We start from the raw sequence: 27,961 nt of genomic DNA, 5'->3' as shown, positions 1-27,961 counted from the left end.
GTCTGAAAACTCCATTTTCCACGATTACTTATGGGAAATTCTACTGCGGGAATGAAACCAATTTAATACTGGAATTATAGGCTTCAAGAATTAATGGGATGAGTTCCCGGATCACACAACCATAATCTCAACCTAGCCATTGATAGTCCATAAGCCATGATTCTTGGCTTAATGTGTGAACCCAACCAATTGAGGCTTACCCAACATATCATAATTAAGCAAACCTTGATTTCATGCCATGGGGGAACCCAGTCAAAATGTGTTCAGAACAAAGAAGTAAGAAGGATAGTAGTGCACAAGGCAAATTTGCAGTGGACGCTAGATAGGGAAAACCAGGGTTGTAGGGGGAGTGTGTGTGTGCATGTGTGTGCAAGGGAGGGAACCGGAGCTGGATTGAGGTGGAGTGGTGTGCCAGAGCATTTGAGTGTTTGCAAAGAGACAGTGTTGTTGCCTATAAAACAGCTGCAATTCTCTGGGCCTTGCTTCACAGTGGAGCTGTCCACTGTCCTGAACCTCATACGGCCACTAGGTTTAAACGGTGTGTTCGCATGACACTCTTCCCAGACCAAGTTCAAACCTACCAGCTGCCTTCACACAACATACCTAACCTGGTTAGTTTTGGGGGGGTTGGTTGGTGAGTTAGCATGGGTTGTGGGCCCAGCCAATGGGTTTAATTTATGTTTCTGTGTATTGTGCAAACCAGGAAATTGGTTCAGTAATCTGGCTAAATGGGTTGTGTGAATGCAGTGACAGAAAACTGGGTGCAAGAAAGGAAAGGATTCTAGCTACTGTAACAGTGTTCTCTGGGCAAGGAACTTATTTTGAGGAAAAACTTCCAGTCATGCTCCTAAATCCCAATGGTGGGATGAGAGAAGTTGTTCTGCCAGGCCCATGTTAATTATCTGCATGAGAATCAGAGAATTTAGCAAGAAATCATAATTTAAGTCATGGCAGGACCTGTTTGTGCTTAGCTTGTCGTGCAAATCCAGCCAATTATACTTTCTTCGGCCAACCGGTTACGCAGTTCCACTGAAGTTTGCTCCATTGGCAGGGACACTGGTGCGGAGGGATGTTTCTGGTCACCTGCTGTATTTTGCCTGACGTCCTCCAGAAGGAAGGCCAGAGTAGCTCCCGACTGGTTTTATGCCTTTATTCGCTAGGGTGACCCGTAAAAATGAACAAAAACAGAGACCCAGACTGAGCTCCGAGAGGCCCCTTTAACCTCCCCTGAGCCTCAGTGGTCTCTAAGGAGCAGGAATGCTTCCCTGCCAAGACGCCCCCAGCCCTCTTCAGCAGGGCACCTCCTGGAGGGTGCCAGGTTGGCGGGAGGCCCGCTGTCCTGGGCTTGACGTGCAGTGAGGTCCTTTGGGGCGGGTTCATGCCCTCCCTTTCTGATTTTACTCTTTGAGAACAGCAAGGACGCAGCTTGCGCGCTCTACTCGGGAGCCAGGGTGCGAAGAAAACCCCTGCAGCAGAACCACCATCTGTTTCCCAGAGCTGCAAATGAAACCGTCACATTGCAGCGTTTCTGGAATCTCCGCATGTCCCACTTTGCTTTCGTGGGGGGAGCACAGCTGTGTTACAGCAGGGGAAGAGATTATTGTTTTCCTTTTCGGGAAAAAGTGTGCGCGTTTCTGCTAGGGGGTCATCAGTGGCTTGAAGAGGGAAATAACCCACCTCTGCTGTAACCCCACTGCTCCCTTGCCTTCTCTTTCCTTCTGAAACTCGGTAAGCGAAATCAGTATTTCTTAGCAAAACAGACCGGAGCAAATGATATCAAGTGCAATTATACCAATGTTAGTAAATCTGCTCCCGCTGCAGCACGTCTTTGGCAAGGAAAGAAAAAGAGAGGAGAAAATGGAGGTTTTTCTCCTTCTCTCTCCCAGTCACCGAGGGGGGGGCGGCGGGGGGGTCCTACCCTCCTTGAACTCCGAAATTTCAGGAAGGACGGCTGGCTCGACCCTTGAGGATAAGAAACATGGACTGTTTTTCGTTTTTAAGCAAAACGCTGACAGTTGCGGGAAATCATTTAAGTGCTGGAAAACTGGATTCCAGGAATCCCTTAGAAAACCTCCAGCCGTTTTCTAGGTAACATGTGAGAAGAGCACAAGGTCGTAGATGGACAGGTCGGTCCGGCCAGGGCTGCTGAGAAACGATAGGGAAGCAGATAGGGAAGCAATTTGTGGTGCCGGCTTAAAATCCCCCCGAATCGACTCGCCAAGTATGGCTAATTGGAGTTGGACTAGGCCCTCACGTGCCGTGGACATCAACTCCTGAGGTCCTTAAGATGGAGCACGTAGGAGCTGAATCCGAAAGAGTTGCAAGGGAAGCGAGACAGCCGAATCTAACACCCTCTTTGCGCTATGCCATTAACTAGCCAGAAGGGGGCGCCAGCAGCATTTGTTTGGCTACCCTTGGGAGGCGCTCTTGCCACAGGCCAAGGCAGTACCAAAGCTGCAGGTGTCAGGTGACAAAGGGAGCCAATGGGGCCTTTTGTGGCCCTAGAAGCAGGGACAGGCAGCCCAGAGCCCCCTAGCTATTTAGCCTACAACTCCCACAATTCTTTGCCACTGAGTTTTTTTGCTGCTGATGGGAACTGAAGTCCCAAACACTTGGAAGGCCCCTAAAGCTTAATTCCTCCAATCAGGTATTTCCCAACCTCAGCAACTTGAAGATGCGCGGACTTCAACTCCCAGAAGATGTGTGGACTTCAACTCCCAGAATTCCCCAGCCAGCATGCTGGCTGGGGAATTCTGGGAGTTGAAGTCCACACAACTTAAAGTCACTGCTCCATTCAATCAACTTTCGTCCTCCTTCATGGCTTTACCTTGAGCCCACCTTTCTTATCTCCTTCATCTCTGGTCCCCAGATTCCTAAGTAGCAAAAAATCAAGGCAGCAGGATAACTTTAAAAAAATGTTTATTATTATTATTATTATTATTATTATTATTATCATCATTATTTCAAGATCTTAACTTTTTTCACATTTTTAAACTTATTTCTCAAAAAAGGCTGGGTGAAGTACAAATAAAAAAGTCAGTTGAGCCGCAGCAAAGTGTTAGAAATCACAGCAGAGGAAGGGGGCGGGAAGGGGTGAAGCCAACTAACCCAGGCAATATATACAGACAGGGACACACCAAGAAATCAATGCACACCATTCATTGGGGGGGGGACGCTGCAAGGATCGTCTTCTGCCTTTTCTTTCTTTTCTTTTTTTCTGTACAAAATACATCAAAGCATGCTATGAAGTCGGCAGGGAAACCAAACAAAGACAAGAAATGCGCTCTAAGAGGAAATGGCTCTCGTGCACGAAATCCGCTTCTTCCTTTTTTCCATTGCGTCGTCGACTTCTCCAGCTCCTCCCCGGCTTCAAGTCAGGTTGTTCTGCAAACTATTCGCTTCGGAGTCGTCTGGGTTCCCTTTCCCGTTGTCAAGCTTGGGCGACATGGAATTCTGAATGTTAAAGGATTCCTCGTCCTTGAGGCAGGATTTCAAGGGGTCCTGGAGCTTGTGAGGGGCACTGGGATCATCCTAAATGGATGGGGGGGAGGGAAGGGGCAGGAAGCAGGAGAGAGAAAATAAGTCAGTTCCAGGGATCGTCTGAATGAACTGGGGAGACGGGGGTGCAAATGGTCATAACGGATTCAGCCATCCCCCTCTAGCAGGTCTCAGCAGAAGACACCACTCGGTTGACCTCAGCTGGTTTCCAAAAGGGTCCAGACCGGTTAATCCATGGGTGAGGGAGCACCGAGGAATTCCAGGGCTGGAAGGTTGCAAAAACATTCTGGAAGAAGGGGGTGGCAAGCCCACCTAGCTGGCAAGGAAACTTCACCGCCACCGCCATGAAATGGCCAGGAGCCAAGCTCAGCTCAAGGGGAGCCTTGCCTGTTGCCCTGAAGGTCCCGGCTGATCTTGGACAAGGGCAAATGAGCTACAGCAGAACCTGGGGCTCCTGACGATCACAGTTCCCTCGAGGCTGCCCAGCCACCATACTTGTTCTCAGCAGACATGAAGGTGCCAAGGAAGCAGTTGAGGTGGGGAAGTGTCCCGATCCAAGAGGTTGCCTTGTACCACAATCTCAGCACCACCCCTGCAGTTTGTCCCCAAGCTCCACCAACAGGGCTGGGCTGGACTTGCCCATGGAAGCAAGCAAGCTACCTTGGACCACCAGCCACACGATCAAAGGGAGGACTCTAGATCCCGGTAGGTACTGTATGAACGTGGGTGCCTTTCATAGGACAGGCTGAACATCACCCACCTCTTCAGGAAGAAGGCATCACGTAGTCGTTTTGGGTACTGTCACAGGGGCCAGCCTCATGCAGAAAACTGGATTCAAATCATTTTTTTAAAAATGTCCCAAATCCCATGAATTCTTGCATGAGATCTTGTGAGCCAGGGGTGTACATGGGGGAGGGGAGGAGGTGTCCAAAATGTGAAGATGTTGGCCACCACTGCGCAAAGACCTGCCTTTTTCTGCATGTATTACATAGGCCACACACATTTAAAAATATTGAACACACTTTGGACCCACTGCCCAGCTTCCTCCAGATGAAAGGAACTGCCCCCACACATCTGGACAGAGGCAGCTGGGGAAAGCTTTTCCACCCTCTCCAAAGAGGGAGGAATCCCAAGCATCATTAAAATGAATTTGTTTGGCCTGGTGGATTTTGGAGAAAATGTCTTTTTCAAGGGCGCTTTTGCAAAACCCACTTTGCCCAGGGCCCGTCCTCTGCTGTGATCAATCAACCCAAGGAGCAACTCTCAGGGCCCCTTTGGAGACGAGGCCAAGGAAGCTGCTAAACCTGATTTTGTTGCTCATGTGATTTGGATGGCAAGTTCTAAAATGTGGCACAAGTCCCGGTTTAGCAGCTTTGTCTGCCTTTCACTCAAGAGGGAAGCGTTTGGAATTTTTAAACATGTGTTGTGCTTTCTAGAAAAGCTAGATGCCTCTTGTCTTTTATTTTTATTTGTTCCGATGGTGACGGCCTCGTACACTCCAGCAAGTGGGCAGGCCTGGCAGGTTGCTGACTTAACTTCTTCCCTGCCCTGAAAACTGCTTGGTTGGCTTCAAAAATAAAATCAAAGAATGACAGATATTAAATACTTAAAATTAAGCCAATGCATGTCAATGCATACCTTTGCAGAGCTAAAACAGAAAATAAAACATAGGGGTGGGCAGCGCTCTGCTTTAGATTCCAAAAAAGTGCCTCAGAGGGCAAACAAGCAGTTACTTGCAACTCTTTAAAGCAGCTCTGTCTTTTCCCAGGAAAAGACGGAGCTGCTTTAAAGAGCTGCAGGCTGCTGGCCTCCAAAGCGCTTTTTTGCAACCAAATCTGAAGCCCTGCACAGCCCTAAGGTGGAGCCTGGTGACGGAGTGCTGCTCACATTTTTGGGAGTGCCAATGAGATTCTGAACATGCCTCTGCGTTGGCGCATTACTCCCTGCACCCTCCCCTCCCCTCCTTAGGGCAGCAGCAACTGTGGAGAAGGGAGGCAGCCAACGCACACCAGCCCCCTCCCACTCCCACTCCCAAATTCCTCATTCACCCAGCAGGCAAGTGGGGCTGCTGGTCAGATACCAACAGCCACAGGCCACGAAAGACAAGCCCAAGCTTTGGTGGAGGATGGAGGCCAGCAGCCAGGGGAGAAGACCCATGGGCCCTCTGGAAGGGGCTCAGACCGACTGCAGTGCCAGAGAAGACTTTAAGAGGGAGTGGGCAGACTCCCCCAACCTCCCCCCCAATAAGATTTAGGGGCAGAGAGCAGGAGATCAGCAACTTTCACCCAGGCGCTGACCACCACCAGTGATGGCAAAGGAGGCCTTCATCTGCTCTGGGGCAGCTCCCCCTAAACCAGGTGCCCTTTGGAGGTTTAGACTTCAATTCCCAGAATCCCCCAGCCAGCGCAGCCATTGCTGACCATTCTGGGAGATGAAGTCCACACATCGGAAGGTGGCTCTGGGAGGTGCAAATCCCACTTTAGACTCCAAGGGTCACATCTTGCTTTCTCCAGCAACCCTGAATGTCTTTGAGGAGCCCAGACAGAGATCGGCAATGCAGAGGCAAATCCAGAGGAAGCTGCGGGGAGACCCCAATTCAGAGACCGAGGAGGGGAGTCCGACCCATCCGATGACCCCTGGCTAGGGAGGAGTGCTTGAGACCACAGGGGGGTTTGGCCACACAGCCCTTCATTCCTCAGCATTTGTTTTCAGAGTAGAAAATGCCTCTGGAGCAGTTCTGGACAGGGCTGCTGAGCAGGGACTGAACAGCCACTTGGAAGGAGAATGTGCATTTTTTTCTCCTCCCTCCCCCGCAACCATCTTGATCTTATCCCTCAGTCTAATGCAGGAGCAGGATCACCAACACAGGAGCCCTGGAGCCACAGGAGCCCTGGAGCCATGAGAGCAACTCGCCATGTGCAGAGTGCCAAGCCAGCTGATGAGGTGTCTCAAAGCAAAAAGCCCAGGGAGGCTTCCCGTGAACCCTGCAGGAAGAGGGTGGAGTGCTGTTCTGCAGCTCCAGTTCCCTGCCCTAAAACCTCCGGCGAGAGGGGGTGCTCCGTCCTGAATCAATGGAGTAACTGGCATTAAGGCAGGCTGGGGGGAGGAATTATCTCCGGCACGTGGGGAAGACCGAGAACGGGGCACAGGGTGGAGAAATGCAGAGAAAGGATTTTACTCTCTTGTTCCCCTAAAACCAGATGAACGAAGCTGGGTGTGGGAAAACTGGGGAAGGAAAAAAGGACAGGCTTCTGCACATCAGGCAAATGGCAGCAGAAGAGCACACCCCCAGAAGGTGTCAAGATGCCACCACCTCCAACAGCGTTAAAGAGGAAAGAGTAATTTGTGGAGATCAGGTTAGCATCAGAAGCCAGTGATGGGGACACACACAGAGGGGAGAGGCGTGCCACGGTGCTCGCTTGCCGACTCCATGCAGGGACCTGGTAAGCTGGGGGTCACCCAGGGGAAGCAGGCTTTGGACCCCGATCCAGTAAGGCAACCCACTGTGGGTGCCCGCAGGGCATGGTCCCAAAAGTCAAGGCAATGGCTGTGATGGTGCTGTTGACGCTCCGGTTGTGTTTTAGCTGCCTGCCCTCTGGATCTCGGCTCCTTCGCGAGAGCTGGATGTCCTCCATCCTGCACCAGGAGTTTTGGAAGTCCCTGAAGAGCTGGCTCTTCGCCCAGGCCTTTGGGGGGGGGCAGGGGGTCTCCTCCTTGTTACCGCCGGTTTTTGCCCTCTTTCCCTCCCGCCCTGTTGTGCTGCTGTCCTGCTGTTATTATTTCCTGCACTTTCACTTGGTGAACTGCCCAGGGTCCCTGGGAGTCGGGCGGCGTGCAAATTTAATAAATAAAATAATAAACGAAATGCACAATTGGAGTTTCCATTGCACCGTGGCCATCTTGACTTTTTGGACCAGCCCAGACCCAGCAGCCTGCAGCCCAAACAGCCGCATTTGAGACCCGCTTCCCAGGTCCCCCGGGCGGGCAGGGCGCAGCAGCCGAGGCCTGGCATGCTTGGGAGCGGGGGGGGGGGGAGGCAGGGAAGGCCGCAGGGGGTCGGGGCATGCCGAAGGGCGGGAGACGTGAAAAAGACACGTTACCTGACATATAATGTTATCATAGTAAGCCAATGCGCGAGCGTGGGGGGAGTGGTTACACAGGGTGTCACAAAATTTCCTTACATTTGGGTGGGATCCCTCAGCAATTGTGGAGAGGGAGAAGTTGTCGTTGTGGAGCTCCGAAGGCGTTCGGTATCTGGGAAGAGGAGGGAAAACGGAAGGATGAATGAAAGCGGTGGAAAGAATTGTCCTTGTAAAAGCATCCTGCCACGCTTTCCAGGAGAGACTCCTTCCTGGGCAAAACGGGCATTGCCCTGAGAAGAGGGTGCCTCTGAGCATGTACAGGAGGCCTGCTGTTCAATTACAAACATTTTGTGCCATTTAATTGGCAGGCGGCAATACTTGGCTGATCCCCAGAAGGCTAAGAAGGGTCAAGCCCACTGTTATTTGGGTGGGAGACCACCAGGAGATCCCAGGGCTGGAAAGTGTGTGCGTATGTTTGTACACAGAAGTTTTTTTCCAAGAACTATAATCGTTCTTTCTTTCTCTCTCTTTTTCTTCCTTTCTTTTTCTCTCTTCTTTCTCTCTTTCTCACTTTTTCTTCTTTCTTCCTCTCCTTTCCTTTCCAACCTGGAGTCTCCTGGTAGAACCATTTATCTTCTGGGCTATCGCCAAGAAATCTGCACCCCACGCACAAAGCTTTATTCCTCTTGAGCCGTTCACGCTGACTCCTCCAACTTCACCCCCTTTTCTGTGCCTGGGCTTCTCTTCCATTCACGTTGATTTAACTCGCTATAATTTGTTTTTAAAAAATTAAATTTAACTGCAATTAGCCAAAATCTCCTTTAACTGATGTTTTAATTGTAGAAGGAGAATAATAATGGTCCGATGTAATAACTATCAAGAAAGATATGTACTGAAGCTTGCTTGCTTTACAAAATAGGTAAATAAAGGAATACATTTGGAGGAGACAAGATCTTTCTCAAATTCCACCTTGGAACTTTCCAGGGTCTCTTTCCTGTCCCGTTTTTAGGAGAATCTTGCAAGTTTCAAAGGAAACGTTTTGTCCTGGCAACCCAGTGGGGTTTTTAAAAAATTCTTTCGTTTATCAGGGCATGAATTAAGCCCCACACCCGCCCACATCAGCTCAAGGCAGCTTCAGCCCTGCATCAAAGTCCTCACTGGCCCCAAATGGCTTCTGCTGGCAAACAGGTCTTCTCAGCCCCCCCAACTCACCCCCCTCCCCTCAAGACAAGGAAGGGGGACAGGCCCTCCTCCACTGCCCTGTGATCGTGGGAAGCGGGCGCATTTTCATGCCAGGCAGCTTTGTTCCCCCTCCCCGACCTGTGACCCCAAAAGCGCTCAGTGCTGGAATCTTCCCAGACCCCCCATCCCCACCCCACCCCTCTGAAGGACAATGCACCATCTGCTCCCGCTGGGCTCAAGGCTCCCTCGCAGAGGGGCAGCTGCTGAGCTTTCCCTCTGAAAAGATCTCCCAGGGCTCCGGAAAGGGGGGGCGGGTGTGGTTGTGCATTGGGGGGGTGGCTGGGGAACAGCTCATTTGCATCTGTTAGCAACTCCTGAAAGAAAAGGGTGAGGGGGCACGCAGGAGGCTCCGGTGACCCCTGCCGACTGGGGCCCAATCAGAGGAGGGCCAATGGCAGTTCTCAGTCCTGCCTGCACCCCCCCTTGCAACATGTGAGGGGGGTGTCTCAGCAGGAGGGGCAGGGAGGCTGCCGGCAGGTCCCCCAACCCAAAAAGTTTCTGCGTGGAGCAGGGAAGCTGGGGGTGGGGAACAGAGGGTGTGGGGTACCCCACATCTTCCAGAGCTGTTTGCAAGAGAGGATGGCTCTGGCGTGGGTTGTGCTGGAAGGCAAGTGAGCACACCCAAGTTCTGGGGAAGCCCACCTTCAACACGGGGAGCTTGCTGGCCCCCAGGAAGAGGGGCCGCTGCGGAGTCCCTTGTATCGACATGGAAGGCCACGCCTTACTTGAAACTCTCCTAGGGCAGCTATCTAGCTACGGATACTGGCACTACGTACTAGCTTTGATGGACTTCTCGGAGCCAACATGGCAGTCCTGATGTTGTTTAGCAACAAGGGAGCTTTGAAATCACACTAAACCCAGCCAGATATGAAAAACTGCCTCGGCATTCTCACCAAGACAGAATCACAGTTTTGTCCAATGCAAACTCACCCCTGTTGTGCATTTTGTTTAATGCTGCTGCCACCGGTGACTCCTAAGTATTAGTACAAATCACAATTGGCTGTTTAACAGACAGCACCCCAATAAGCCCAGCCACATGCCTGTTTTATTTAGAGGCATAAGCAAAATGGAACATCGACGCCACCTAAAGCTGTCAGATAATTCCAGAGGCTACTAGGAAGGCACTTTGCAGAACAGAAATTAATAGCTCACTTAGGAGCTGGTTTGCTCCCCAAGGCTCAGGAGGAGGGAAGATCTGGGATGTGAACGAGGGCCTTTTCCCCATCTGCACCAAAAGATCCTCCCCCCGAAACTGGGAGGGTTATATGGGCTTAGCGCCATGAGGATCCCAGAAGCCAACAAGCAGGTGGCAACATCTCCGGCTTTCAACATTTAAGCCTTTCCAAGCTAGAACCCTTCGGTTCCTCTGGACACCTTCCCATCATCCACAGCCAGCAGCATAACACTGCCTACCCCCTTCAATCCTTTTCAATCAACTTTCTCAGCTTTCTCTTTCAGGAACCCAGAAAAAAAAGGCTCGGGAAGCTGCGGCTTTTCTAGACCCCAAATCTAGTGACCGGCGTGATTCTCTCACCATCAAAATTAAAAAAGGGGACCTCCGAGTGAATTTTCCAGAATGGCTCACAATGAGCTGGAAGGCAGGTAGAAAGAGGGGGCTCATGGGTTCAAGACCAAGGTCACACAAGGACAGGAACAAGCAGGACAGCCAGGGCCACAATGGGGGGTGGGGGCAAGCGGGGCATGTGCCCCGGGTGCCACACTGGGGGGGCACCAAACTGGGTGCGGAATCCATGTTTGCCCCGGGTGACACAGAGCCTACTTGCGGGCCTGGGGACAGTATCTAACACTGTGCTTGCTTTCCTAATGCTCGTAAAATGCCCAGGAGACATCACTTTCTGGTGTGGCCAAGACAGGCATAAAACCCAGGATGCTGGTTAATTCTCGGTAGCTTGAGCCACCAAGAATTAACCAGCATCCTGGGTTTTATGCCTGTCTTGGCCACACCAGAAAGTGATGTCTCCTGGGCATTTTACGAGCATTAGGAAAGCCAGCACAGTTAAAACGCAGGACCGAGTCTCTGGCTCTCTGTGGGAGACGCAGCCAAGGGTGCGACATACAGCCTCGGAGCTGCTACGGATGGCTGGGTTCATCAGCCCAGCCTCCTTCGTATAGATGGGCTGCCCCTTTGGAGCTACACCCCCCACAAGGGATGAGCACATTCAATCCCACATGAGCCACTCCACAGGCAGAAAGGCTATTGTGTGCTGCACAGGAAATACAGCTTCCCATTCAGAACTATGCCGCAGCATGAGCCTACTCACCACACCAGGCGCTCCTGGGAGAGCAGGCAACATTTTTCCAAGGAGGAGGTGGACTCTGTTGTGTGGACAGGCAGAGCCAGAGTTGGGTGGGGGTGTATTTTAATGGTGTGAAGCTTACTTGATGGCTTAACGCTGCTTATTTTTTGCCCCAGAAGAGCAGGCCGCCACGTCTGGAGTTTTCAGACATCTCCCAAATTCCAGAGGCCACGTGCCCAACGCTGGGACAAGCCAAGCCCTGGCAGATCATATCTGGGGCCACCCCATGTGGTGGACAGTCCACACCCAGGATGGTCAGCCAGACAAACCTGGGCAGGCTGCAACCACCTGGCATTTTACCACTTCTGCTACCCGCAAGTTGGCCACAGCGCATGGTCTCCTGGAACAGACACATGCCTGCTCCTCTTTTACGCCTCTTCTCCTTCATGGGGGGGGGGGGAAGGTGTCTATCCAGGAAATTTACAGCCTGAAGACAAACCAGCCATCAACAGGACAGCCATTCCCTCTCAGGTGCACCGACCTGGCATCCTTCCCAGCCAGAAGGTCCGTCCATAAATCAGAGCCCTGAGCAGGGAGGACCATCAGGGACCCCTCCATCGCTGGCACGTGCCCTGCGAACCTCTCTGTCTGCGTAGAAGGGCTGAGACTGGCGAGGCAGGGAGAGCGGCCCTTGGGCGAAGGGGAACGCTCACATCAGGCTTTTTTTAAGCCCCCCCCCCCCCGTTTTTTAGCTCCAGAGTTATCGAGGTGGTGAAGATCGTATGCCAGTTTTAGCTTTGTGGCTTAGCAGTCGTTTGGGGAAAGGTCAGAGAAGGAGCGTGGAAATGGGCGTGATACGGCAGAATGTGGAACTGAGACGCTCGGAAGATGCTGGCGACAGAAAGCGTAATGAAGGTCGAAGGCCAGGGACGGGAGAGGGAAGCCAGGGGCTGTGGCTTCAACTGTACGATGCCATTTTGATTTTTGGGAGGATGGAGAAGGAAGGAGGGCCTGTGAGCCAAGCCAGGACCAACGTCACATTTACTCCCCCGGAAACGCTTCTGCAAGGTCCCTTCTGCCTCCAGAGAACGCAGCCTGCCGGAGCAAGTTGGAGCCCGGCAGGATGGGCCAGAACAGGACTGCTGGTGCCCCCCACAAGAGGTCCCTGAAAGGCGAAGATGACAGGCGTCCATCACCATCTCCACCAGAGCAGTCAGAGACGGAAGGAGGAGATGGAAATTCCTTCGGCCCTTGGAGAGGGACTGATCTGCTCTTTGGAAGTGAGGGCACTTCTCAGAGGAGGATGAAGTGGGTGAGGCACAGCTGCCATACAGGTAGTCCTCGACTTACGACCACAATTGGGACTGGAATTTCCATTGCTAAGTGAGGTGGTTGCTAAATGAGTCACATCCAATTTTACGACCGTTTTTGCAGCGGTTGTTAGTGAATCACTGCGATCAACAAGCAAATCACCACAGTTGTTAAGCAAATCTGGCTTCCCCCACTGACTTTGCTTGTTGGAAGCTGGCTGGAAAGGTTGCAAATGGCAATCACAAGACCCCAGAATGCTGCAGACATTGTAAGTATGAGCTGGTCACTAAGTGCCTGAATTTTGGTCATGTGACCGCAAGGATGCTGCAACAGTCCTAAGTGTGAGGACAGGCCATAGCTCTCTTTTTTCAGTGTCGTCGTAACTTCAAACAATTGCTAAAGAATGGTCATAAGTCGAGACCTACATGTATTCACTAGAATGTCGGTGATGGGAAGGGCAGTGGAAGCAAAGCTGAGAGACTAAAGCTGATCCTTGGACCCAGCCAAGAACCCCGAGAAAGACCCGTTTGGTGCCGTTTTGGTGTCAGAGAAAGCGAGGCAGGAGCCCAGACGAAACCACAGGCAGAATCCGAAGGGAGGGCTGCGGATGTGCCTGCCTACATTCAGCGTCTCTTGGCAGTCTCGGAGGACCTGTTTAGGATCGGGCTAGCCCAGGCCGGTACGGACCATAAAGACACGCTCCCTGGGTGTTAGGCAGGAGAAGGTTGAGGTGGCTCCCTCCAGCATGAGAGGAGTGGGCAGGGAGCTCCCCCAGCTTCGTGACTCCCCAGGAAGGCAGAAGAGGATCAGATACTGTATAGGTGGGGACACGAAGGGTAAGTGTGAATGGGATGTGACTGAGGAGCCGACGGGGGGATAGATAGGAGAACGGGCATATGTCAGAGCGGGAGTTCTGGGCCGGGCCAGCAGACGTATTCGCCCATGACAGGTGATACCAGACACCTGACAGACTAGGACAGGAAGGGATGGACCATCGTCGTTGGTCTCTGGAGAAGGTGGTCAAATTGGGACCACGATGGGCAGAGAGAGAGACGGTGGGGACCCTGGACACATTGTCCCAAGAGAAGCAGGACCTAGTGCCAGTGCAGCCCCTTCTTCTCAGCCAGGTCTGGGCCCCAGGGCACCTCTGATCTGGGCCCCAGGGAGCAAATGCACGGACAGCTTGGTCTCCAGCCACCGCCGGTAAACACCAGGTCTGTCCACAATAAGACTGCATTCATCAGCAATTCAGTGACGGTGGAGACGGGGATGTCACCTCATGTGAAATTAGCCCGAAATTGGATTTCAGGTCCTGCAGCAGTCCTGACACCAGGGTCAGAAGGGAGGGAGGGTGACTGCGATAGCATGTGAGATTGTGCACGGCAGGGAGCGCTGCCCTGGAGGTGGCCAGACGTGAGTGCCTTTGCGTGGAACGGGGCAGCACTGACATCAGGGCTGCTGGTGGTGCAGCCATGGCCCTCCACAAACTCCTGGATCTTCTCTCAGGGTGGGTGTAGCAGATCTCCAGGCCCCATGGGAGGCGTCTGGCCTAGCATGCAAGCTCAGGGCTTGCAAAGCGACCGTGATAGGCCATGTAGCTCCAGCCCATGCTAAGTCTGGCCTATTCTGGAGCAGAGGAGGAGGATATTAAGACCAGTGCTTTGTCGTGGTCAGATCGTTTCCTTGTCAAGCTGCCGATTCTTCTCTGCACTTACTCCATCCACAGATTCTCACCCTGTTGACTTTGTTCCGGATCACTTGGGTCCCTTTCAGGGAAAGATGGAGGAAACAAGACCCTTACAGGCACCCCAGATGATTCTGCAGGTTTTCATGGGGCGTAAGGTGGCTTGTATGCACTCTGGGTTAGATGTCAGTTGGACAGCATCCACTGTGGGGGGAAGGTAGCACCTTCCACGGTAATCTGGGATTCTTTTGAACTTAAAATAGTAGAGAAGTCTACAGGGTCCTCAGTAGCCTGAGTCTCACCACCAGCAGACTAATTCCATGCCTTTCTTGGCTCCTTCAGGAAGCCAGACAGGGCATGAGCAGCTGGTTAGAGGAGATGTTGCTTCCTTGGGAAAAGGTGTAATGCCACCAGCTTTGAAGAAGGGGGTTTCACACCCTCTTTTGGGTGAAACCAACTACAGAGGATCAAAAAGGAATCATTGTTACCCAGGATTCAACCCTGGTCATGGAGCAAAAAGGGCATTAGTTGCCATGGTGGAGGACCTTTGTTGGGACCTGGAAGTGGCAAGCACACCCCTTCTGGTTCTGTTAGAATTCAGGGGTGTTTGATACCATCGATGGTATCCTTCTGGGCCACCTACAAGGATTGAGAGTTGGAGGCATCATTTTACAGGTTCTGCACTGAATGGGTGTGTCCAGTAAGTGGTGCTGGGGGAGAAGTTTTTGAGCCCTGCAGTGTGGGGACCTTGGAGGCTCTCCTTGATGCTCTTTAATATCTACTTAGAACCTTTAAGAGAGGACATCATAGGTATGGAGTGAGGTGTCATCAATATGCTGATGATGCTCAGTTCTACATCACCAGCCCAGATCAAGCTAGAGATGCCACCCAAGTCCTAAAGTGGTGCCCAGAAGCAGTGAGAATCCGGATGAGGCAAAACAAGCTTAGAATAAATCCCACCAAAACAGAGATGCTGTTTGCCAATAAACATCAGGGCATCTTATTAACACCACCCCAGGGTCCTGTTCCTCCAAATGAGGTGATTTGTAACTCGGAGGTCCTCCTGGACTCGAGGCTCCTGCTAAAACAGCAGGTGGGAGCCATGAGCAGACTGGTGTGCCAGTGACAACCCTTCTTGGGCCAGAATGCCCTGCAGACAGCTTTGATGACCACTCCGCTGGAGTGCTACAGCACGCTTAACACCTTAATAGTTTCTCATGACTTACTGTCTTATTGTGTCCATTTCATTATATTAGATTTTGCTTCTTTTTTTTTTCTGTTTGCCACCCAGCACCCTCTGAGACTGGGGCCACTAGAAACACTGTTAAACAAGCAAACCTCTCAGCTACTTCCCAAGGCCATCCAAGGGAGAGGCCAGGAACCTGTTGACTCAGAAAGGTGGAAGGAAAGAGCTTCAAGGATCAGCTCTGGAGATCCGAGGCAGAATCTGCGCTGGCGTGCCAAATCTATGCTTAAGCTTAAGCCTCCCGTCTTTCTGCAAGAAAGTTCTGAGCTAGCCAAGTTGTATCCGAGGGCCTTCTGCTGCATCAAGCCCAGTGCTGAAGAAGAGCGGAAAGTTGGAGGCTGAAGTGGATCGCCAAATCCAGGCAGGGACCCCGACATACTGGCGCTGCCAGAGATGCCTGCCTTCAAGGGCATCCAGCCTACACACTTATGGAAAAGCTGATGTCGTCTGCTCTGTTTATCCATGGGCACAGCTCCTCTGAGACCGACATTCCCAATGGCACAGCAGACACATGCTGTTCTTTTCTGCGGCCAGCGGGCGCGGGCTGAGATCCAGCACATAAAACATTTCTCAGCGTCTGGAAACAACTCAGGAAAGCTTATGGGGAATGACAAGGTTTCCGGTGATTCGGCTGTGTTCAGAGATTAAGCCAAGGCGGGGTTTGGGAAATAATCTACAACAGTGGTGCTTCAACCCACTTCATGAAGACGTAAGCCACGGTTGATAAACCATACTGGCTGGGTTCTGGCCACATGCTAAGCCACAACTGATCAACTTACACAATGGCTGACTGTCATACAGAAACACGGCCACGGCCTTCGTGCAACAGAAGAGCCTGTCAATGCTTGCATTGGAAGAACCTCAGGGCACGTTCATCCCATCCAGCCTGACACTGCAGTGGGAAGTCCACCCTAACTCTCTGGAGGTTTTCAAGGCCACGTCATAAAAGAGGCGCCAAATGTCATCGATCAGAGGCCCAAATCCAGCTGCTGAGCCTCTCCAGTGCAGTCTGGTAGACAAAGGAAGAAGGGTGCTGTGCTCTGGGGCACCCCACAGGGCAGAAGGGCCGAACTCAACGAGAGGAGCCATCCAGGTCGGCCTTCCCAATCTGGAAGCCCTGCAAATGTGCAGTCACTGCAACCGGCTGCGTGGCAGGGGGTCCTTGGAGCTGGTCTCCCAGTGGGGTGTTGCTGCCAGTCAGCATTCCTCAACCCTGGCAACTCTAAGATGAGTGGACTTCAACTCCCAGAATTCTCCATCAGTGTTGGCTGGCTGGGGAGTTGAAGTCCACTCATCTTAGAGTTGCCAGGGTTGAGGAACGCTGATATTGATAATTCTGCTGTCACTCAACAGAGCTCCAATACGCCAAAAGGAAGGACAGGGGCTTTATTAATATCAGACATCTGGACCCAACTGATCACGCCAGCTGGGGATGATGGGAGCTGGATCCACTGTTTGTAGGGCATTGAATGAGGGAAGGCTCTGGAAAGTAGTCTGGGGGGGATTTTTGCCAGAGGGAGACCCCTTTTCCTTCCCTCCCTCCCTCCCTCCTCCCCACTCACTTGCTCTTGCGAAGCTTGATGTTTTCCGTCTTGAGCAGGTACAGCTTCTTGGCAAAGAAAACGGTCATCATGAAGAGGAGCAGGACCACGAGGGCCGCCGAGCCCACGGCCACACACATGACCTGGAAGTCGGTGATGATGGATTCGCAGCGGATCCCTTTGTGCCAGATGTAATCCTGGGTGTTGCACCTGCGGCAGGAGGGACAGAGAGCCACTCAGCGAAAGGTTGGCCTGGCCCTCTGCAGAAGCCAAACGGGCCCTGCAGTGCCACCGCTGCTCCCTCCCTCTACTAGAGAGGCAACAAAGCCTCCATGGGAGGATGCAGTCTACCTTAGGAACAGATCCTGCAGAGAGATGTGATTAGCTTGCCTGCGACTACTGCCAGAGGAAATGCCAGCTGAGGCTGAACTTTTTCCGTATTAAAAAATCAGGAGGTGTCTGGTAGCACCCTTTCCAACTAATACATTTTATTAAAGGCATCAGCTTTTGTGAGATGCATGAAAAGTGTCTGCTTTTTAATAAAATCGGAGAGTTGGAAAAGGCTCTAGCGAGCTCCTCCTGATTTTTGGCCTCCACAGACTAAAGTGGCTTTCCTCCTGCAACGTCTTCAGGGGCAAAAAGTGCCTCTTACACATTTTCCAGGGTTCCTACAAAGGAGCAGGATTATTATGCTCAGGAGACAGATGCAGGGCAGAACTTGATGTGGAAAAGGAGACTGATCTGAAATTCAAATTACTGTAGGATGATTGTTATTACTACTATTATTTAAATCTATACACTTTTTTATCCCTGTAATTTTAGATTCTATATTTCACTCTTATTCCTTGTTATATTTATACAGACAACTTGTAAAATGATACACTTTTTAGGTTTTATGTCACTGTTCTCCGGCTGTATAGCAGTAATAAAGTTATGTGAGTTTGAATTTGAGAATGACCCCTGTGCCTCCTCAAATCTGATGGCTTTTAAGCTGATGCAGATGCTTTAGAAAGTTCAGGGAGGCCTTTTCAGCTTCCGGGGGTGGCTCTTTCTCACCCGCAGGTCCCCGTGATGGAGCTGCCCCCAGTGTGAGAGCCAGCTCTGCCTGGGAGCAGCAGGAACAGCCTGCATTTCAGCAGGAAACCGCAGCGGTCCCTTCACATCCCCCTTTGAAGGTAGGCCAGTCCTAGCATCCCAGTGCTGGTGACAGATGTTGGTGAACATGATGTGCCTGAGACTTCCAGTGAACTCGAGGCGCACCTCTGGAGGTTGCAAGATTGGGGGAGGCTGGGTGTGGCAGAGAGGAGGAACTGGCTGGGACACCCCCCCTCCAAAATCTCCTTTCAGGGGCGGGGGAGTGTTGTCCCAGCCCAGTTCCTCCTCTCTGCCACACCCAGCCTCCTCCAATCTTGCAACCTCCAGATGTGATGGGAGCCGGGGGCCCTGCAGCCTGTGGTTATGGGACTCGTAGTCCAAACAGATGTAACAGGTACAATGTAAGTTGCAGCTGCCCAGGAGTCATTCAAACGTAAGGAAAACTTTCAGGTGGTAAGACCTGTTTTCCTACAGAGGCTGCAGGCTCTCCACCTCTGGCGGTTTGAGGGAGGGGCTGGACTGATGAATTGCTTTTCCTGCCCCCCCCCGGCTGAGGGTGGACTAGATGATCCTCATGGGCCCTTCCAACTCTACAGTTCCATGACTCTGGGGAGGACACCAGGCTGGGGACGGGTGTGACACCCCCAACTCCCACAGCCCCAAAGCAGTGTGCTAGAGAAAAGTCCCCGAGTAGCACACAGCCACTCTGCCCAGAAGCCAGAACTCAGCCCCTGCGGTGGAGAGGGAGCATCTGAGGGTCCGAGTGCCTTGTGGGTCTGGGGGCATGGGGCGTTAAACAGCCGGCCTTTTGGAGAAGGGGCCAGGGAGCAATTTCCTCCCTTTCTCATTTTGTTCCCACTTGGGCTTGGTCAGAGAAAAGGAAGGACAGCTACATGAAACATTCGGAACTCCCCGCCACAAGATGTGCAAAGGCAACTGGCCAAGATGGGGTTGGGTAATGGCAGAGAACCCAGCTTGCTTGACTGGCCCAACGTCAGGCTGTCCGACCCACTGGACTACAACACCCATTGCCCCTGGCAGCAGCTTCAGGATACCCAAGGGGATCTGGGGCCTGTTCCACAGCTGGCAGCAGCAAGGGACTTCCTGATGGGTGTCCCGGCTGATCTACAGCTTGGGATGAGTGGGGGAGGGGCCTCTGGGTGTTGCTTTGACCTAATTCTGCCTGGAGCAGCTGGGGGGGGGGAGGTGCTCTGCACCATCTGCCTCCCTTCCCCCACTCTGGGACCTTTCGGACCTGTGGAACTCATGGCCACCAGGTGAGGCAGTGGTTTTCAAAGAAGGGTTGGATAAATGCACGGAGCTTTGAAGACTTCGTATTGACTCTAGATTGGGGCGGGGGGGCTGCCCCCCAAAGCAGATGTGAGGGAGCCTGCCTGGGGGAAAAGCATAAGCTCCAAGCTGGGGAGGGTGTCCAAAAGGTCCCGCGGGAGTGACAGGGGGGCCCTGATGTCCATCTCCCGCCAGAGGTGTTGGCCTGCACCTCCCATCATCTCCCACTGGCAGGTCTGGTGGAGAGGAAGATGGGGTTTGTAGTCCAGAGGGACTGTGGGAAGTGTGTGCCTTCAAATGTTTGGAATTACAATCCCCATCATTCCCTGCCCACTCAGTCCGGGACCAGGGAACAGCAGAAATACGGGGCAGCTACTGTGTGTTTTTAAAGTTGCCCTTTAAATGATAAGGGTTGTTGGGGGGGGAATCAAAACCACTGCTTTTTAGGGTCCATTTTTCACTGGCAGAGGGTAAAAGCAGGATAACTGAGATAAGGGGTTGTCATTGGGGGGTGGGATCAAATGCCTGCCCCCCCACCTCTTTTGACTCAAGGATCACTTTGGCAAAGGGTTCTCCCTGATTCAGCCACCGGCTGCTGCCCCACTTCAGCCACACAGTCTCAGGGCGGGGCGCTCTGGGGGTTGCAGAAAGGGCTGAGCTGGGGGGTCCACGAGGGGTGCAGGCTGCTCCCCCCTCCACACACCGGGCTCCCACGGCTGGGGGGAGGGGCCACCTTGTGGCTGGGGCCAGGCAATGGGAGTTGGGGGGTCGGGCTGCTTTCCCACAGGGCCAAGAGTCCCGAAGTGAAGCAGGAAGGCTTCTGAGATGGCTTGAAAGCAGCCGCCTGTGGTGGCCCTGGGTTCAAGGGACTGAACCTGCAAAGGGGAGGTGGGTGTAAAAGGATCCCTCGATCGATCGCAGAAGGAGCAGGCGGGTGGCGGGGCTCACTCTTCCTCTGCAGAAGGACCCCAACTCCAAAGCTTGCCTTGCCCTGCCAGGGATTCATTCCCACCCACCACCTGCCTCCTCATTCTTCTCCTTTTAAGTATACTCAGTTAGCAGCCCTCATCAAAGAAACTGCTACGAGGCAACGCGGCCTATTTGCATGTTGCGAAGAAGTACCCCTGAGCATGTGCTGAGCGTTCCTGGGAGTCTCTTCTCCACACGGGGAGTTGAGCAGGACGCCTTTCATTTCCGCTCAGCCCAAAGGGCCTCCTCTTTGCAGGGTGTCCATGAAGGTTCCCAGTCATCCAGGTGGAATTGTCCGTAGGTCGAGTCATGGCAACTGGACTTCTTTCTTTTTGGTAGAAGCGTTTCGCTGCTTGTCCAAGCAGCGAAACGCTTCTACCAAAAAGAAAGAGGTCCATTTGCCATGACTCGACCTATGGACTCTTTGCGGGGCGTTTTCGGGGTCCCGAGCACCCAGTCTTTCTGTCCCCACAACACCTGCACTGAGGGTCTCGCCCCGCCGCCGCTCTCGGCTGGTTCCCGCAGCTGCGGGGCCCGCGCTGCTTCCAGCTCGGGGCTTGATCGGCCCGGCAGCCCCACAAGGGGGGCGTGTGCCCTGTGAAACGGGAGGGAGGCGTCTCGGAGCGCGCCTCAGGCCAGAGGGAGAACTCGCTCGGGAAGGGTGGGCTGAACCGGCATTTTACCAGCAAAGGGGTGCGTGTGTGCGTGTGCGCAGCACGCACGGTGCTTAAAAAGAGCCCTCCCAGCTTCTCCGACTTGAAAGAGGGCCCTCCACGTTGCCCACCCCGTCCTGCTGCAGGGGGAGCCCAGCCCCGGCCTCCGACGAGGCACTTCCCGAAACCGGGCCGAGAGTGCGCCCCCGCCCAGCCCTCCCCGCCGCCTCACCTGCAGAAGGCGCCCAGGTTCTCCACCAGGTAGCACTGCCCCCCGTTGTGGCAGTAGCTGGGGAAGGTGTCGCACACGGACCTGCAGGAGGCGTTGTGCCGGATGTACCCGCTCCGGCACTCGGTGCCGTTCTCGCTGCCCGCCGCGGGCAGGCTCGCCTCCCGGCCGGGTCCCACCGGAGGGGGCCTGGGGGTGGCCATGCCGCCGCCGCCCCCAGAGACGACAAAAGTCTGCAGCGGGGGGAGGATGTAGCGGCGGCTGGTGGGCTCCGCTCCCTGGACCTTGGGGGTGGCCAGCGTGGGGCCGCGGGAGCCCCCCCTCTCCACCCCGCCCCGGGCCGGCCCGCCGCCGCCCTCCTCCTCCTCCTCCTCCTCGTCCTCGTCCTCCTCCGGTTCTTCCAGGTCGTCCTCATCCCCGTCCGTGTAGAAGGAGGTGGTGGGGTAGAAATCCGACTCGTCGAAGGGGGTGAAGTCGTCGTAGAGGTCCCGGAAGGCCCACGGGAACCCCTTCTCCTCCGGAGGCTTCCTCTTGGTGGAGTCCGAGCCCGGCCCGCGCAGGCCGCCCCCGTCGAAGAGGTCGTAGTAGTCGACGTCGATGATCTCGGAGGCCAAGGGGTCCGGGGAGGGCCTGGGCGCCTGGGCAGCCTTCAGGGCGGTGGGGACCACGGAGCGGGGGCCCTCGGCGTCCGGCCGGGTCAACTCGGGGCCGCCTTCCGCCCCCTCCGCCGGGGAGCGGCTGGAGGAGCCCACCCGCAGCTCCGGGGGCTCTTCCTCCGGGCTCAGGTCCTGCTCCGGGGCGCCCCCGGCTCCCTCCAGGGCCTGGGAGGGGTGGCCGCGCGTGGGGGCTCCAGCGGGGTCGAGCAGCAGGTCCGTCTCGGCGGAGTCGCGGCTGAGGAGGGGGCCCCCCGCCAGACCGGCCTCGGGGTCGAAGTCGAGGGGGGGCAGCGCGGTGCCCCATTCGCCCAAGCGTCCCGGGCTGGGGGGCGCCTTGGCGTGCGGGTCGCCGCTCCCCGCGTCCTCCTGGCTCCCCGCGGCGGGGGACGGGCTGCCCGGCCCCGCTTTGCCTCTGTCCAGAAGCTTCCACGGCCCGTCTTCTCCCCGGCCCGGCTGAGCTGAGAGGGTGGCGGTCGAGGACGCTTCCCCGGGATCCTTGGCCGGATCCGTCTCGCCCATCTCCCGAGTCGTCCTCCTGGAGCAGCCCGGGCAGAGACCCGGCCGGGTTTCCTCTCCCTCCGCCCGCTCAGGGAAGCTGCTGGCCGCCGGATCCCCCGGGCCGCCTTCGCCCGTCGCCTTCCTGGCACCGCCGCGGGGCAGAGCGGGGGGCACCAGCTGGGACTCCTTCGCCCGGGCTGCCTGCAGGAAGGGCGCCTCGCCCGCGGAGGCGTTGCCCCCCGACCAAGGGCTCTCCCCGGGGGACGCCGGAAGCTCCTTCGCCGGGGCCTGGCTGCTGAGAGTGGCGGGCCCTTGGCTGCTCCTCCAGGGGGGGCCCTGGGCAGTGGGGCCTCCTGGGAATCTCGGACGGGGCTCGGAGGCTGGAGGGAAGAAAACCAGACACGTCTGAGCGCGGGCACGTGGGGAGCCTCCCCCTAGCTGCCCGCGGCACGTCCCTGCGGCCCTTGGCGGCGCTTCCCCACCTCCGAAGCCCGCTTGGCACCCCCGCGGCCGACCGGAAACCCAACGGGCTTTTCCCAGTGAGAGGAGGGGAGGAAAAAGCCCCCCTGCCTGCCTGCGCGGCAGTTCCCGTGGCAAAAATAGCAGCCCCTCGGTTCCCACACACCCTCCGCCTGATTCATCTTTTTCTTCTCGCCCCTCATTCCGAGCGTAGTAAAGCAGAATTAATCCCCGGGAGGTGTGTCTGCGAGGGAGGGAGGGAGGGAGGAAGGCGCTTGCCGCGAGGGGGATGGGCACCTGCAGAAGTGCCCTCCGTTTTGGGGCCACTCCCCCCCTTTCTGGGGGTCTTTTCGCTGGAGGTGGGGGAGCAAGCAGGCTAGCTGCTCCCCTGCCCCAAAATACAGGTCACAGTTGGCTTCTTCAAAGGAGACCCCTCCCGGGTTTGGCCCAAAGAGCCAAGCCCGAGATAAGCGCCCAGCGGAACGAAAGCGGGGCGGGCGCCGGGCTGGGGGATCATTTTCTGCCCATGGCCAGGAACACATTCCTGGGAAAGCCGCCCAAAGGGCCCCGGCCAACCCCCTAGGTTGGCCCCTCCCGCCAGTTCTGAAAGATCGAGCTCTGTCGCCCATCAATTGCTGGCGACTGCATTCGCTGGCCCCGGCTGAGTGGCCGGCCGCCCTTGGCTGTCCTGGCTGGGGATGATGGGATTTGTAGCCCAGCAGATTTGAGGCGCGCCAGGCTGGGAGATGGCCGGACCTCGTCCTTTGAGGAGGAGAACGGGGGGGGGGCCGCTTCCACGGCCCATCTGGAAATTCCATGATTTCCACGCGTGACGCCCAGCCCAGCCCCCGCCGGAGGGTCCTTATCTGTGGTACCTTCAACCCGGGGGCTCTCCGTTCTCGCCACCCGCACCGGGAGCAAATAGAGCCGTGGGATTCCGGCAGCCTCTTCCGTTTTTAACAGGGCTTTCCCAGAGGGGGGGGCATACCGCATTTTGAGCGTCTCCCCACCCCCCACCCCCGACGCATCTCTCCGGCCGCTCGCGAAGGAATCGCCCGGGCTCGGATTCTCCGCAGGTCCCTCGCCAAGGAGCCGGGGCAGGGGGGCAGCCGGCGTGTGGATTTCGGGACACGTGTCTCGGGTGAGAACTACCCAGTGCCCCCCCTCCTCCGCGCTCTAGTCTCCCTCCCGAACGGGGCTCGCCCACAAGGGAGCCCGAAATGGAAGCGGGCCAGGGAGGGGGCCAACCCGACCACAGCCCGCATTTTTGGCGACGCCGCCCCGCCCTCGCCGCCCGCGGGAAGGGTCGGGGGTCGCGGAGGGGTCCCCGCCCGGCCCCCGCAGGCCCACCTACCCGCCAGGAGCACCGCCAGGGCCAGCAGGAGGGCGGCGGGGGGCGTCCCCGACGCGGCGAGCGGGCGCCCCATTCTGGCTCCGCGGCTCCGGCAGAGGCTCCCGGCTCGCTTGCTCGCTGGCCGCCGCTCAGCCCCGCGGCATGGCGCGCCCGCCGGACCGACCGCGCCCCCTCCCGCTTCCCGCGCCGGCGATCAGCGCCCCGCCGCCGCCGCCGCCGCCGCCCCGCCGCTCCGCCGCTGCGCCCGCCGCCGCCGCCGCCCCATCTTCCCGCCGCCGCTCCGCCTCGCCTCGCCGCGCCGCGCCGCGCCGCCTCGCCTCCAGCAGCAGCGCCCGAGCGCCCAGCCCGCCGCCGCCGCCGCCGCCGCCGCGAGAGGGGGGGCGGGGGCGGGGCGGGGCGGGGGCGGCGCTTGGGCGCGGGGGGAGGGGAGGGGAGGGGAGGGGGAGGAGGCGCCGCCCGCGGGAAGGGGGAGGGGAGGAAGGCGAGCGCCCCCGCAGCAGCGCCCCACCCACGCCCATCATCCCCGGCCAGCCGGAGCGGGGGCTGTTGTCGGGTCGCCGCGCGCTGGGCGGGAAGGGGGGCGCGGGGCCGAGCCCCGCTGGAGATGGGCCTTGGAGTCCCTCAGCTGCAGGAGACCTGCGGAGTGGGCTGCGCTGCGCCCTTCCCCGGCTGGGTGCTGGCTTACCGGGCCGCCCCTGCCAGCAGCTCCGCCGGCTCCGGGGAGAGCGGCGCCCGTCCCGTCGGGCCGCAGGACTCCTAGGCTCTTTGCTCGGGAGCCCTCGGATGCGGCGGCCTCAACCCCGCGTAAGTCGTGGCTAGGCTGTATGTGGACAGAGCGGACGGGCCGGGGCCGGGGCTGCAAAGCCTGGTCACCCCTAACTGATCGCACGGGGGGGGGGCGCTGCGTTCTGGCCTTTCAGCTCAGGGCGGGGTTGTTCGGCCCCAAAGCAAAAGCGGGGAGATCCAGGCCTGATCCAAGGGTTAGGTTTAGGGTTCGCTGCCCCACAGAGTTGGGGAGCAACCTGTTCCAGGCTAGTGAGCTGCGGGGTGGCCCTGTGCCATCATTGCTGCCTGTGTGGGCCCGTGGCCAGATTCAGTGGTGGGGCCAGTGTGTCTCCACCTTGTCAACTTTAAGATAGTGGACTTCAGCTGACTGGGGAATTCTGGGAGTTGAAGTCCAGGTGTCTTAAAGTTGACAAGGTGGAGAAACATTGGAGGGGCCTCTCATGCTCTCAGTGTTCCTGTGTGAACTCAGCCACTTGCAGTTTATTCAGCCAACCTTGGTCTAGTGCGACCTGTGAATGCCGTTGGGCCACAGTAGAGTAACTGTGTCCAGCCGTTTAAGGGCGATCAGCCAGCAAGCAACTCCAAAGCCCACGATGCTCTGGTGGCACAGCATTCCCAATCCATCTCCCTTACAGAAACTACCACCTCCAGAAACGCATCACCAGCCATGATGCGCACCGCTGGAGCCTTGCTTTCTGCTTTGGTTTGGCCCAGCCCCCCACACAGGGACCTGTGGGCTGCATGTGCCAGTTTCCTGCTCGTTTTCCCAACAGTGGCCCTCCACCATGAGCGTTGTGTGAGAGGTGCCTGCGCTGCTTTCTGGGCCTGGGGAGGTTGAAGTTGAGCTGGCTGCCATTAGCTCTTGCTGTCTCTGTGGAACCGATCCCGCCCAACAGGGCCAAGCAGAATATGCTTTTGCAGGTGGGGGGGGGGGAGTGTGCGTGTGCACAGCTGCTAACACAGGATGAGAAAGGCCCACAGGCCTCCAAGCTGTTCTCTGCACCAGACCCCCTTAGGACACCGTGCCCCATTGCTCCCACTGTCCCTTCAGAAGATGCCCGCTGCCGCACCCATCCTGCTGGCTTAGCCGCTGTACCCACCTACCTGCAGCCGTCAACTCCTCCGGGACCCCTGGGAGAGGAAGACAGGAACCCCGAGTGTTGCAGGTGCCCTCGCTGGCCTGCTTCCTTCTGTCTGAGGCTGCTGTTCACAAACAAGGGTCGACCCACCGCTTGGATGGGTCTGGCTGGGAAGGGATGGGGTTGCTCGAAGCCACAAGGCCGGTCTTGGCCTCTGAGGAGCACCCTGCTCAAAGCAGCCCAGCAGGAACGGTTAGCAAGGACAAGGCCCCCAGCCGTTCACGCAGGACAGCTACCAGGAAGGGCGATGGGCGTCCTTGGGGTGAACTGCCGAGGCTCATTTCCTGGGAGATGGTGGGCGCACCACAGATTAGTCCCTCCCTGACCCCACCTATACGAAAAGGGTGTCTGTGTGTATGCTTGCTTTTTTTGGGGGGGGGATCCAAGTTAAGGAAGAGCTACATCCTGTGTCTTGTCCAGTGATGACCAGATAGATCCACTGGTCTGGTTTGAGGGTCCCCTCCTGAGGCCTTCCACTGGCTTCAGTGGAAAAAAAAATGTGGAGAAAAATTGGCCCTGGACATGGCTTATGATGATAAGGACTTGTGTGTGTGTGCGCGTGTGTGTGCGTGCACACACCTCTCAAACATTCTGTTCCCCCACCCCCACCCCTACAAGCCCAGCATCGTCCTGTCCCTTGCAGCAGCAGCAGCAGCAGCAGCAGCAGCAGCAGCAGAGGCTGGAGTTCTGGCAGCCCCACCTTTCATTCCAGGGCCCCCTTCCCGCCGTTCCTCCAGCTGAGGCCCAGCCACCTCTCTGCCACCCCCGCAAAGTGGCTCCTCCGGGGTGACCAAGATGCTCCTTGGAAATGGAGCCCAAGCGGCCTGGATGCTGGGAAGCGGCTCACCTGCCTCCCAGCGCTTGGGCCTGCTCGAGGGACGGCCCAAAGGCGGCTCTGGTTTGCTTCGGGGGGGGCCCTGAGACGGTGGGCAAAGCGCCCCTCCTTGGGGCCCGTTTCTGTTCCCACTGCCACGATTCCTGCTGCTGGATTAGCCTGGAGCTCCACTGAAGCACCCACCTCTTGGCCCCCCTCAGAGCAACTCTCAGCAAAGCGGGAGCCGGCGGGGGGTGGGCGTTGCTCGCGTGACAGGGCTTGGGGGGCGGCTTTTCTGCCCAGGTTCTCAGAGAGCCGTTCAAGAGCAGAGAGAACCAGGATGGATGGAACAAAGCGGACCAGGGCCGGTTCCTGCTGGGCCAGGGAGAGACCCGGGAATTCCATCATTAAGTCTGCAGAGATAAACTGGGGGGAAAATAGATAAATAATCAGGAGTGGAAGAATCACAGTATCTCTCTGCCTCCTTAGGAAGACGTTTCTTCATAAAATGCTGGGAATCTGAGGTTCACATGAGAAACCAAACCACGTTTCCACTTGGTGCATTATTGGAGGCACAGCCCAGTTTTGCATCAGTCCATTGGACAAAAAAACCACCTTGAACCCCCCCCCCCCTAGATGAGCATGTATTATGGACATGCACCTGCAGCATCTCTGCCAACAGCCCCACTGGCTGAGAACTCTGGGAGTTGTAGTGCCATCTTGTCTGGAGATTGGGAAGGCTGGAGGGGAGATCAGTAAAACATGGAGAGTGGCTTGGTGGAAAGATGGATGGGATTTGTGGGAGGAGATGAGCCAGAGGGGACCTTCCTGTTTAAACAAAAAGAGGCAATTGGGGCATTTCTTTTCCGCAAAGGGGTGGTAGCCCCAGATTGCCATTTTTTTCAATATCCAGAAGGCCCTGCCTGGCAGCGAGTCCGCCTTCCACAGGGAATTGAAGTCCAGCGCCCCTTGGCGGGCACCAGGTTGGGCAAGGCAGGGGTGTGTCTCTTAACAATTTATTTAAAGACTAACTGGGTAGACCTGCAAGAAATGGTTGTCAGAGCAACGAAGGACGTTGTGCAAAGCCTTTAAGAAGGGCACTGCTAGCTGAGCCCTTAAATTAGCAGCAGCCACTCAGATGCTGTTCCTAGAGAGCT

The 27,961-nt window shown here is 56.1% G+C and overlaps 1 protein-coding gene across 1 annotated transcript; it reads right to left on the bottom strand.

The window, feature by feature from the left end:
- Positions 1-2,963: 2,963 nt before the first annotated feature.
- CSPG5 (chondroitin sulfate proteoglycan 5) lies at positions 2,964-24,274 on the bottom strand. Its single transcript, XM_063303226.1, has 5 exons — positions 24,066-24,274; positions 21,102-22,632; positions 16,884-17,072; positions 7,680-7,752; positions 2,964-3,531 (listed from the first exon to the last, which is right to left on the bottom strand). The coding sequence occupies exons 1-5, from the start codon at positions 24,136-24,138 to the stop codon at positions 3,370-3,372; spliced, it is 2,028 nt and encodes a 675-aa protein (XP_063159296.1). The 5' UTR covers positions 24,139-24,274; the 3' UTR covers positions 2,964-3,369.
- Positions 24,275-27,961: the final 3,687 nt, after the last annotated feature.

This window comes from Candoia aspera, chromosome 4, assembly GCF_035149785.1.
Source record: "Candoia aspera isolate rCanAsp1 chromosome 4, rCanAsp1.hap2, whole genome shotgun sequence".
Taxonomy (NCBI): Eukaryota; Metazoa; Chordata; class Lepidosauria; order Squamata; family Boidae; genus Candoia; species Candoia aspera.
This window is presented reverse-complemented; position numbering and strand designations above follow the sequence as displayed.

Bases quoted from the DNA above. Each gene is read 5' to 3' on its own strand.
- CSPG5 (XM_063303226.1), bottom strand. From the start codon at position 24,138: ATGGGGCGCCCGCTCGCCGCGTCGGGGACGCCCCCCGCCGCCCTCCTG. The intron at 17,073-21,101 runs GTGAGGCGGCGG...CTCCTGCCGCAG, and splicing joins AACCTGGGCGCCTTCTGCAG to GTGCAACACCCAGGATTACA. The intron at 3,532-7,679 runs GTAAGGAAATTT...CCATCCATTTAG, and splicing joins CTGAGGGATCCCACCCAAAT to GATGATCCCAGTGCCCCTCA.